Genomic DNA, 13,395 nt, shown 5'->3' on the forward strand with positions numbered 1-13,395 from the left:
CATGTCTTCCTCAGCATGGTTGCAAAGAATAAAGTTGAAATGTTTCTGGAATGGTTGTTTGCCAGATGATAAGTATGGATATGCTCTAGAAGTCAAATGTCACATCTGGAAAGCCCAGTTCTCACAGCCAGAATAAACACCAGACATCAGAGTCACATGTTCACGCTACATGTGTTTACTGAGTACCTGCTGTGACCCAGGGTCTGTAGATTCAGTTTGCTGCAACTCTGCATTCCAGGAACCTGTTGGTCTTCTTGATTTTGTCACTTATTTATCAATTAGAGCACCCAGTAAGAATTCCAGGCAGTTTTCAGTCCCTTACTGAATGCATTGCCATCAATGCAGAAAGTCCCAGCTGCCCTAAAAATAATGACAGAGTTAATGTACTCCAGTTGAAAGCACTTCACTTTCTTAGCACAGGTTGGAAGATGAGTTCTATTCCTGGTAACACAATGGCAATTGTGTTACCTTGGCTTTATCTTGGCCTTAATTTCCACATCTGTAAGGGTGGAGTGAATTGGATACTGTTTAATGGACCTTTCCTCTTTAACATTTAAGATTGTAAGCATTCAGAAATTGTTTAGAATTTGTAATTAAGCAATTTTGTAAACTGGTATGTCACGGTCCAGGAGAGTAAGGGAATTGAAAGAGAAAATCAGAAGGGAATTTACTTCTGTCACCATAAAGTAGCTAATATTTAAAAAAAAAAAAAAAGAAACTAAAACCAATCATAGTTAAACACAATGACTGCACTATATTAACACACTTTTTTCATCAGTCAGCAAGGGTTCTATTTTAATCTGTCACTTACAATATTATAGCAGCATGTCTCAGCCTATTTAGGTTAAGTAGCTACAGCGATTTTGAAAGCACTAATGATCCCTATAGGGCATCTGCAAATGCCCTAGCTAGGCAGAGCCCAGCCAGGTCCTGGCTCAGAGACTGCTGCTTCTTTTAGGTGGGCTTACAGCTCCCACATGTTTAGTGGTGATGGCATGCCACAGGAGACTTATGATGAATTCAGTCATTTTTGAGCTCATAGGAAAAGGGATAACCGTGGCTCAGTAATTTGTGGGCCCAAAAGCTCCTCCCTCTGCCACAGGGAAGGCCAATCACAGGAGGTATGAGGCCAGTTCCCCACTGCTCTCTTTGTAAGGGGTGGTCTCCATGGCAACAAGGCCAGAGCGTCTCTTTCCCAATTGCAGAGCCCCTGGGGCTGTAGACCTTTAGTTATTTAGATTTGAAGTAAAATATTTCACACATCTACTGGCATCCTGTTTAAACATAAGGTTGACAATTGTAGTGTCTCCTCTTTCCTTTAACCATTAATAACAAGTGATTTCTTTCATGTGTTCCTGAAACCTAAATCTCAGGCATTGTTTTCATTTAAATATGTTCTCTTTTTGTGATGCTCAATGTAAGACTAATCACTACTCTGCAATAAACATGGATTCAGATACTGTGGACTTCTTGAGCACCTACTGTTTATTAATGTGTTAGGCATTTCATAAAATAATTTACATACATTATTTAAGTCCCCAAATATATCCATGTTAACTCACATTTAATCAACATTATTGGTGTTTGGCACATAGTATCCACTGTCATTTGTTGAGTAAAAGACTGAAAAGAGCCAGGCATGGCAGGATATGCCTGTAATCCTAGCGACTCAAGAGGCTGAGGCAGGAGGATTACAAGTTTGAAGCCAATCTAGGCAATTTAGGGGGGGACCTTGTCTCAAAATAATAAAAAGGATTGGGGATATAGCTCAGAGGTAGAGAACCCCTGGGTTCAATCCTCAGTACTATACATGTGACCATTCTCACACACACACATACACAAAGACTCAAAAAAACAAACAAACAAATAAACAAATCACAGACTGTCAACGTCATAAAGGCTTTTGGAGAGTATCCTGTTAAACTCTCTATACAAATGGAGAAATCAAATTCCATAAGAGGTTGTGACTTTTCCCAGGTCATATTCACAGCTAATTAGAACCCATGCCATCCTAGGTGTATTGCATTCAGACACATTGTTCTGAGTGTTTTGCTGAATGTAGCATTTGGGATACCTCTATGTGAACTATTTAACAAGAAACATGGAGACATTTGAAAATATTTCAAATTTTATTGATACTTATGTTTATAAGACTAAAGTAGGAGGACTTTAAAGAAATCAATAAGTGAGGTGTGTCTGAGACTATGGTGGGGGCAGGGGGTGGGTTCCAAACATGATTTTGTCAGTAGTCCCACATCAATACAGAGTGACTGAGTCACATCAAATAAACTCACAAAAACTCAGTAGGAACTAGAACATCAGTTTATTAATTCATAAGTAGAATGACATGTTGGTTGGTCAGCAGCCCTCTAGGAAATTCAGTAGAGAAAGATTAATCATAATCACAAAGTTCCTTGGTGAACATGGAATCAAAAAAAGGGGGAGTTAGTTATCTGGGTGTAATGACTCAGCTCTTTGAGCCTGTGTGCCCTTCTCCACTGATGTATATATTAGCCAAGGAGATGATGCTCATGGTCTCTGGTCTAGGAAACTTCTTGCTTGGCTCCAGGTAATGTTGGAGATATGCTGCTAATTTCTCCCTTAAAGACTCTGCTAGTTCTTGGTTACAAATGGAATGTTCTTTCTGTTAGCATTATTTTTTTCCATACAGGGGATAAAATACCTTGGTTTATGTCAGCTTTTTTAGTTAGTGACCTGCCAGCCTTGCCTTGATGGAACCATCCCCAGCCAGACTGCCATAATCACCTAGTGACAAACTCTTAGGGAACTGTTCTAGATGGCTCATTGAGATACACACACACTAGCTTTAATGCTCTGAAAGGAACTTTCCCAACATGTTCTTCAATCACCTTCCTTCATCCCTATGTTATAAAAGTCAATCTGAGACTAAAATAAAAGAAAGCCAGGTTTTAACAGACACATACACCTATATACAGCAGTGAAACAGAATGCTCCCCTTACCACCTTTAATGACTGTGGAGGGGAAATGACCGAGAGGGAGTAAGAAATAGAAAAGTTGATTTGGAGATTGGGAGTCAGAAAAATTTAAGGATTCAGGAATAAAGACAGAGAAAAATAAGAAGTGCTTCCAACAAGTTTTGACCTGTTAACTATTCCTATGTTCTCTTTATGAATGTGGTGTTGGCCTTGTGATGGACTCAAGTAAAGATCCTGGTTACTGACCTAATGAATGTTGATGTTTTGATGAGAGAGGCATGGAAGATTTAGAACAAGGAATGCTGTTAAGGAGGGAGAATCAGGTGAGTTACCACAATGGAGAACCATAGAACCTGCTGGGCAGGGTGGAGAACTTCACAATTTTGGTAAGGGCTGAGCCCTTTGTAAATGGTGATGATTTCCTACCACACTGCATTTCTCTAGTGATTACATTTTCTAATCTACTTCCTCTAGTAAAATATAAATTCTAGATGGAATTCTCCCCTGCAAAGAGAAAAGGCAATGTTTATAGAAGTATATATTTAAATTCAACAAGACACAAGGAATTTAAAGGGCCCAATCCAGTTCCAATCCCAATGAATCAACTGTGGAAATGCATTTTTCATTAATTGAGCTTTGTCTTTTCCTTAATCCAATTGACATACCGGGATACCTTGGTATATATTCCATATTTGCCTTTCATTGCACATTCTTCACCCCAGCTAATAATGCCAGTTAAGAAACTGGTCCCTTCCACTTCAGTAACATGGGGTCCCCCACTATCTCCTTGACATGAATCTCTACCTCCATCATGGAAGCCAGCACAGAACATGTTATTATAGATGGTGAACTTTGTGGACCGAAGGCATGTGGCTCTGTCAACAAGTGGAACTCTAAGATACTGAAGAATTGAAGCTGATCTCCCTCTATTGAAGATTCTTCCCCAGCCACTCACGTAGCCAGATCCAAATTTGAGGAAGATATTTGTGTATTCCCTGTTGGCAATGCAAATAGGTGTTACGTAGCTGTTTAGTATTAAGGGTTCATCCAGTTCCAGAAGGGCAATGTCATGGTTGTACTTATTAATAGTTGCATTGTAGTTGTGGTGAGGAATAACTCGAATCACATTTCGCTTTTGCTCTGTATCTTCTTTCTCTTCAATGTTATATTCACCTATTGAAATAAATTTCATTTTCAGTCACGACTTTCATAGAAACAGATTTTCCATGTGTCTACTTGGTATCACTGAAAACTGGCAACCAAGTCTCAAAATGTTACCAAATCTTACATGTTTGGTGGGGAAATTGATACCACAATAAATAATTGCATCCTTGAGATGAGTGCTTTACATATTCATCAAAAGAACTATGGGGCTTGAAGGATAGAGCAAGTTCTGAAATTATATTTCTTCTACCACTGGCCCAACTTAATTAGTAACAATCCTATTGGATCTTAGTAAAATATGATGTGTCAATCACATAGAAGGTTTAGCAATTGTATAGATTATTATCCTTTTGTTTATTTACCTGCAACAACCTCAATTTTAACACCAGGCTCAATACAGTGGGCAGCAGTTACAACCCATTTTTCATTGATGATGGAGCCACCACAGAAGGCATTGATTTTACCATTCAAAAGGACCTGTGGAAACAAATTAAGAATCTTACTGCACAATATATTTGTTCCAGAACAAAATAAATACATGTGCTATTAACAGGAGTAGGCAGAAACTTGGCTTGTAGACACTGGCAGAAATGGCGAATTTCTGCAAGGTGTCACCTTTGTGGATGAATTAGTGTTTCTGAAACTCAAACCAAAAAGCCATTTCTGTAACTATCTTGAGGAAAATGCACAATGAGAGACAGGAGAGATTTGGGGCCTTCGAGTTCCTTTCCCAGGTGAGTCAGATTTTCGGATGGCACAATTGCTTCATGGGATACAGCATGTATTTTAGGAAACACACTGACATCTCCTCCAGATGAATAGGGATATTGAGTCTCCTGTCTCTGCGTGTAGAGATCTCTTTGCTATAAATCATTTGAAAAAGAAAAGATGATATATTCTTCCAGGAGTTCTTTCAAGCCCCTTCCAAACTGGAATAGTATGAACTAGACTTAATGCCTCTATCAGGGCTGTGCATAAAGCCACCTAAGCGGTGGGGCACAGCAGGACTCGCAAGCTCCTTCCATTCTTTCCTATCCATACCCCACCCTGCCTGGCTGAATATGTAATCTGCCTTTGTCTTAAAAGGTCTAGTTAGCTGTGCTTTATTTTATTTGGGGGCAAAGTGGGCAAAGATATCCATTCATTCATCTGTATATTTGCTGCACAATCACAGAGGACAACAAATATTTCCAGCACCTTAAGGTCTAGATCTAGTTAGAGAATTTCAGGTCCAATGTAAGTGAGGGCCTTTCTCCATCTAAATTTTCCCAAAGAAAGCTGAGATATGTGAACACTAGAGGGCACACTCAACATTCAGTAAACTCTTCAGGAGCCCATGAGCTCTTTGTGAAAGGATGCACTATTCCTAAGGCACTGGTAGCCCTAAGCATAAAATCATTCATAAACCAGGGAAAGCAGATGGTCAACTCCTTTATGTGTGGGTCAGAGATAGTCCCTGGGGCATGTTCTTTTGAAAGTTCTTCCAGTCCTGAATTCAACTTACTGAACACCTACTATGTCCTAGACTAGACACTGAAGCACTAGCCTCTCACTGTGAGAGCTATAGGGACAGCTCATAATAGGCTTCATGATCTTTTCCAAACTCTGGCTCTCCCTTTCTGTTGCTTTTTATCTTAAAAAAGCTGTAAAACTACTGAAAAACCTCAAATAATAATATAATAAACATCAGTGTGTCCACCACCCAGATTTAACAATTATTCTAATTTTTTGAATATATATTGAGTGCTTATTTGGGGCCAATCCTTGTACTGTTTTGTATACATTTTATATCAAAACAACATCCTCAAAGAAAGGCAGTAATAAAAAATGCTATCTCACAGGGTTATTTTGAAGATTAAAGGAGATAAGTTGTGTACATTGCCCAACACTTTGGCCAGTATATAGATAATACATGTTAATCATCTTTATTGAAAAAAACATAATATCCTTATGGAATGATAGTAATGTATCCATCCATAGATGTGCAAATTAAGGTTTAGAGATATATATTAACTCCCCTCAAGTTAGCTAGTGGGATACAGAACCAAGTCTGCCTGACTCCAGTATTTGTACCTCTGAGCATCCAGTATCTCTTTAAATGTGGTCTATGGACCAAGGCAGGAGAATCACCTGGAGTGCTTGTAAAGTGCAGATTTGCAGGCTTATTGAGACTTAAAATATTTACTGCTAGGGGCTGGGGAAAATGAAGCTCTCTAGCATATTCTTACGTACGATTAAGTTAGACAAGTGTATTGCACTACTGAATCAGAATTCCCAAGGCTTGGTAATCTTTGTTTTAATAATGCTCACCCCATTGTATCAACATACTTTTTTGTGGGGGGAGGGGTATCAATGAGAAACGGAAATGTGAAGTCTTTTGTTCCAAAGCCAGGAAAAATGTGTCACTGAAGATACTAAAATACAAAATTTTTCTTTTCTTCAGTGATCTTTCTTGAAATGTTTATTTATTTTTCTTTTTTTAGCTTGATATTTAATATCATGCTCCCTTTGGCATGGGGATATTTGCTAGGAGAGTGTAGACCTTTACAGGTGCCCAGGGGTGGCACTGTACAGTTCAGCACACACACCCACAAGACTCCCTGTCTGCCAGCCACAGGTCACTGGACTCTATCACGGGAGGGTAAGTCAATCTTTCTTTGCCAGGGGGCCTAGGGTACTACTGGTTTCCTATTGCAGCAATCAAGGCAGAGAGATAATTCCCAAGGGATTGCAACATTCATGTCAGGATGTACCCAAAAGGGAAACTGGCAAGAGGCTTGCCCCTAGCATTAATCCTTTAATTCTTCTGTAGCCCATTTCTGGTCCAGAGATGCCTATGGCCATGTATGTCCCTTCCCCAGATAGCACAGAGTGTGTGCACCTGACCTCAATTCTCCTTGTGTCTGGGCCCAGGTCCTTGCCAGGGGAGAAGGGTGGCAACAGTAGTTGGGTAGAGACAAGGAGGAGGTGTATGTCTGGGCACCAGGGGTTGGGGGTGGCAGTGGTCATTGGGCAGGTGTGGAAGGGAGAGGCAGGGCTGGCTAAGGCACCAGGGGTAGAGGAGAAGGAGGTGAAGAAACTCTCTAGGAAGTGGTGAGAGGTGGAACTGCTTGGTAATCAAGCAGTTGGTAATCCCAGGTTCCAAGGCCCCAGTGCATGCTCTGTTGTCTCATCAGACTTCAGTTACACAGCACAAATGTAATGTATTAAACTCTAGATATGCCACCCTTCTCAGTATAAAGCCTTCTGTAAGCATGCTGGTTATAAGACCATGTGTGAACTCTGACCCCAAGTGATTATTATCACCAAGAAAATGTGGGCAACATGATTCTATAATGGACGTGATGATTACAACTGAATGCATTCATTCAAGCAGGTGGAAATAAGAGTTTACCAGCCTGGATATCACATTGTTTCCCCTCCAGCCACTGTTTGAGGCAGGGCATGGGTTTGTTTGTGGAAGCTGGGCATCTCTCAGTTTAGTGGGCTACTTAGGTCAGACTGAATGAATCCACAGCCTCTGGATACAGAGACTGTGATGTAGTTTGTCTGACTTCTGCCAAAGACTTGCTGCCTGATGTTTCTATTGCTTTCCAGTGGATGTCTGAGAAATATGGTTGTTCTTTTAAGCCCAAAGAGAATTCTTTGCCAATCCCTGATTGGTGTTAGAAATTTTAGCAAACATCTTTGCCAAAAAAAGACCTCAAATATATATTTTTGCATTTAAAGATATTACAATTGGTATGGTTTTGGAATGCTTTCTTGGCTACCTCTGGACCAAATCTATATAAATATTAGATATTTGGGGGATGAGCTTTGTACTTGGCCAAGGACAAGTTCATATTAAGACACCACTTCAGAGAATGATGGAGGAAATGGGAAGGCATATGTTGTGAGCAAGATACCTGAGTTCTGATCTGTTAAACATTTTCATGGTAGCCACAGCCTAACAGGAGCCTGTTTTTCCTGTTTTGGACACACACACACACACACACACATACATATCAAACACAACTACATTCATCTACAAAATACATACTCACAAAATTGCACTTATACTCTTCATGAAAATGCCAGTCCAGAGTACCAGTGGTTGCCCTGTTGTTCTCTTTCCAAGTGTTAATTCCAACCTAGCCTTTCCCTGTGATTTCAGCAAAACTTTTATTCTGCTTCTGTCACTCACTCCAACTTTCCAATAATACTTTTTCTGTATCTTTACTCTCATATACAAAGTAAAACCATTTCTACATGACCTATAACTTGCTATGCCTGCAGGCATGATTCAGTCAACCCATGGCCCTATGTCATTTTACTGGGCATAGAGGGGATACTCACTTTGGTTTTTAGTGGTTAACTTGAAATATGACATTATTTCAAATATACCATTATTTCAATTAGTTAATATTGAAATATATTTCATCAAACAGTCTTAGAGTATAATAGTCTAAATATTCTGTCCCAACTAGCTTTGTGGGGCCTGGTGTGATTATATATATCATGTTCCTATTTATCACCTGAGCTAGGAATAATACAGGGCCATCTTTTTTTCAAGAGACTATCTTTCTATTTTCATGTAACATACCCCTCCACACAAAAAAGCTGTGATTTATGCAAATGGTAACTCCACCTGCTATCTGCTACTGACTTGTGTCCTATTTGAATCATTGTAGCTAGCAGTATAGGGCAAGAGTGCAGGCAAATTTAAAGATAGCTGAAAGCCAGAGCTTAGGGAAGCCGAGACTGGGGAAAATGTTAAGATGCTTTAAAGATTTAGGCAAAGAATAGAATAAAGAATGGACAAAATGCTTCTTCAGACATTTTCTATAGGTTAAAATAGTTAAATATTAGGAAATGCATATGATACAACATAATATGAGGACAGCTTAGTCACTTGGCTTCCATATTATTCCCTTTTTTTTCAATGTGGTAGAATGATCTTCAGACTATTAAATGTGGAATAAATATGCCTCATACAGAACTGAGGCTTATGATAAAACAGAAAATAGACCAGGTACTTCACCTACAGAGCTAATCAGATCTTAACCCAAAACAGTTCTTGGGTCAGTTTGTGCATGCTCAGAATTGTCAGATGGCAGGATCATGGGCTTGGGACCAAAACCAAATTAAAGCTCTAGAATCCCTGAAAAACATGTCACTCCTTCAAACCTGTCTGTCTCTCCGTCTGTATGTATATACACACTTATATATGCACATATGTATATATGAAATATATACATATATGTATGTGTTTTGCAGTGCTGGGGATAAAACCCAGGGTCTCTAACATGCTAGGCAAGTGCCCTACCACTGAGCCACATCTCCTGCCTCAAACCTCTAAGCTTTTTTGTTTGTTACAAGAGGTTGAACCCAGAGGCACTTAACCATTGAGCCACAACCCCAGATCTTTTTAGAGAAGGGGTCTCGATAATTTTCTGAGGACCTCAGTAAGTTGCTGAGGCTAGCTTCGAACTCGCGATCCTCCTACCTCAGCCTCCCGAGACGCTGGGATTAGCAGCGTGCACAGCCGCATTCCGCTCAAACGTCTCAGTTTTGCGCGGTTGATGAAACCAATCTGGTAATATAGGCGTAATTTCCCTGTTCTCTATAATGTTCAAAGATTTCTTCCCTTTGTAACTTGGGAAATTCAAGTCTTGTTTTAGTTCCCCATTCCACGAGATATGGTAACTCTAAGAAAATCTCCTTTCTGTTTCCATGTAGGGCACTTAACCTTTTACTTTCTTTCTTCTTCTTAAGTGTCCCTTCTGGGGCCTGCATCCTGCCCCTCCCAGCCCAAGCCAGCTGGGGGCGGAGGAGAGAGAAGGAAGAAGACCCCAGCTGTGACTCCTTCCCCTCCCCCGCCCCCCCCCCCCAGCCTAACAACTCTCCGAGGGGGAAGCGCCCGAAGCACTTGCGCCTCTGGCATTCGGGCTCAGCCCAGAATGGGGCGTGCTGCACCGCTCTAGAACCGTTGGGGGCTGCTGGGAGGCGACCATGTCCTGCGACGCGGCTGGGTTGGCACTTTCCTCTGGCCCAGCAGACTGACGTGGAAGCCAGAGAGTGAGGTAAAAAATGAGCGCTAGCGGGAACAGGCTACGGTTGGGACGGCGTCCCTGCCATCCCTCAGCCTGCTCTCGTCTCCCGCCAGGTGAACCAAGTCCTATGAACTCCCGGGGCCACGCAGCGGCTGCTGTCTGTTCCCAGGAACAGAACACCTTTTCCCGTAGGCAGTTCCACAAATATTTGTTCTACCCACGTTTCCTCCCAAAGCCACCCAGCCTACCACCCAGCAGTGGCCGGAATCTGCCTGCAAACTTCCCGCTAAGACGCAGGGTGAACCCCCCACCCTGTGGGGCTCGCTGACAGCTCACCGACACCTTTTTCTTTTGACAGACTAAAAAAAAGCTTTCTCAGTCCATTCAAACTGTTCATTACTCCTGGTGAAAGTGAACTCTATGTCCTTCTTTGTGGGATTTCTTCACCCTGAGTGATCACTTTATCCCTCACCCCTGCCAATTTGAAAGATGAAAGAATCAATTCTGAATAGAAAGGCTTTTATGAAACATCAGCACTTACAAACACACTCTTTTCCAGATGATATTCTAAGTAGTATTTCATATTTCAGAGCCAGAAGTAAAATATGGTGGCCACTGAAACCCCAGCTGTTGTTTCCTTTCTCTTGGTCTTTAAAATTTTTTTTTAGATGTTGATTATTTTACTCATTTATTTACTTGTGGTGCTGAAAATTGAACCTAGTGCCTCACACAAGCTATGAAAGTGTTCTATCACAGTGCTACAACCCCAGACCCTGGTTGCAATCTTGTCTGCAACACATCTAGTATTTCCCATTCTACACATTAACCATGGTGTGGCCGAGATGGCCTTTCCACCAAGTAGGAAAGATTCTGGCTTGTTTTATTTACTGTTCATCTTTGTCTAAAAGTGCCTTTTGGACATTCAGATAATCTCCAAGTTTTAAAAACCAATAACCTTTCCTGGGGAACTGGGTAGGTATGGAGAGAACATTCTCTGTTGAGGAAGGAAACAGTGTAGAGTCTTTCTCAAGTATACTAGAAAAAGCTTAGTACTTTGCCTTTGGAAAAGAAGAAAATCTAGTGCTTGGTACACCCATAGTCAGTAGTCTTAGTACATATGGGAGAAACAGGGAGTGAACATGTGTGCACACATGAATTTGTGAGTAATCTTGAACGTTCCAAATGAACTTAGATAGGCAGGACAGGAAAAAGACCACAGGTCTTCTGTAAGTGTGCAGTGAGAAGAATACAAAAAGATTTGGAATGATAAGTATCATATCTTCTCACAGAACTGCAACCACAATCTATTAGTCTTTTCTACTTAAAAAGGAAATAAAATGTCTGCCCAAGTTGCTTTCTTTTAGGAAACACATTGCATTTGTTAAAACACTGCCAAGCATCTGGTTTAAAGAGGATTGGTGGAAAATACACATTATGCGACTAAACAGAGACTTTATCCACCCCTTCTCCTGTTTTGGTTCTCATTTAATTATATTAGCCATTTCATTTCTGGTATGACAAGGGGGCAATGCTAAACTCACAATGCATTCACCCTGGGATTTAAAAAGAAGTTGGATTTTTTAAACAGGAAAGCAATGGGGCTAGGTATGTAGCTCAGTGGTAGAGCACTCCAAAAAAAAAAAAAAAAAAAAGGAAGTGATGTTCTGAACTAATAACACAGGCCCCCTGGCTTCTCTACTATAAACACTGCTTTATGTCCCACAAGCCCAAGGAGAATAATTGTCATAAAGTAGGATCTTTTCTTATAACCACCTTATTCATGTAAATCAGATATTTAATGAATGAAAGTGCAAACAAGAAAAAGAGAATGAGATACGTGGATGCTAAGTAGAATGAAAATATAATCAGAGTGTACCAAAAAGAGGTTGTTCAAAGAAAGGTGAGTGGACAAGGTCAATTTTAGCAGGACCACAAAGAATGGTAAAGACGTGGATGAGTAAAGGAAGGGTGGTATGGTGGGTGAGGGAAAGGGCACTGGTAGGGTGCCTTTAAGTGGGGACACAGGGACATACAGTGTACTTTATTGGCTAGAAGATCAGGTCCAACAAAATACTGTATAAAAAAAAAAAAGACAAAAGGAAGGAAAATATTATGTCTTGGTTGTAATGTTGTGTTACCCTGTGGTACCTTTCTCTACAATGTCCCCATGTCCTGAGGCCTATGTTTAATATCTTTCATTTATTATGTTGGAAAACGGCAAGCATTCTGAAGAATGGATAAATACATAGCTAGTCTAAGAAAATTTCAGTGGTGTTAAACCTGGAGACATTTATGTGGCTTTAATTGTTACCCATTTGATGATTGCAAAGTCTTTAAAGCTACCACTCTGTGATGGCAGAATTTCAAACCTCAGTAGAGAAAATATTTTGGAGTGAAGCATCCTTGAAATAACTACCAAATATGATCGTGGCCACTAGGGAGTTTTAAATTAGACTAAACTAATATATATATGCACTCTCCAATAGAAATTTATGCAGTGATGGAAGTATTCTATTTACACCTGCCCTGGTCAGTACAGTAGCACTCACTACATGTGGCTATTATGCACTGGAAATGTGGCAGGTGTGATTAAAGATTGAATTTGTAAGTTTACTTACTCATAATTAATTTAAGTAACCACATGTGGCTAGTGGTTACCATTTTGAACAGCACAACTTTCCATAAGGACCAGCCTGGCTCCTTGCCTTGAGGTGGGGAGGAGGTGGCTTATCCCTTCTCACAGATGGAATCACTTAGGCTTTAGCTATAGGCATAGTTACAACCCTGGTTTTGCTACAAATCTAGCTGTTGGTAGTTACATAAAAATGTGCATAGGTAGTTCTGTTTATGTAGGTTGTCTGTAGAACACCCTGGAAGAAACTAGGTAGAAAGAGTCCACTGTTTGGTGTTTTGAATGCTGGATTATGTAATATGTTTGTTTCCTTTGCACCAGTGATTTTCAAATTGTAAGTGTGCCTCAGAATCACCTGGAGGGCTTGCTTATACACAGATGCTGGGCCCCACACAAGTGATTCTGATTCAGTAGATCTGTGGTGGAGCATGAGAATTTACATTATTAATAAGTTCCCAGGTGACTCTACTGCTACCACACTGAAAACCAGAGTAATGGATCAAGCCCCCTTTCATGTCCTGACTCTAAGAACCATTCTTGCCTTAATCCTTCCTACAAGAGTCCTTTGCTCCCTTAAAAATAATCCAGTTTCTCTGGGCCAAGAAACTT

General features: G+C 40.5%; 1 protein-coding gene across 1 annotated transcript in view; it reads right to left on the bottom strand.

Moving 5' to 3' along the window:
* Positions 1-2,365: 2,365 nt before the first annotated feature.
* The window catches only part of F9 (coagulation factor IX), a 31,103-nt gene continuing 20,073 nt past the window's right edge, over positions 2,366-13,395 (bottom strand). Inside the window, exons 7-8 of the mRNA XM_026392214.2 lie at positions 4,485-4,599; positions 2,366-4,131 (exon numbers count right to left, since the gene is read on the bottom strand). Coding sequence (XP_026247999.2) covers positions 3,584-4,131; positions 4,485-4,599 — 663 coding nt within the window. The 3' untranslated portion in view covers positions 2,366-3,583. The remainder of the gene's footprint in view (positions 4,132-4,484; positions 4,600-13,395) is intronic.

This window comes from Urocitellus parryii, chromosome X, assembly GCF_045843805.1.
Source record: "Urocitellus parryii isolate mUroPar1 chromosome X, mUroPar1.hap1, whole genome shotgun sequence".
NCBI lineage: Eukaryota > Metazoa > Chordata > Mammalia > Rodentia > Sciuridae > Urocitellus > Urocitellus parryii.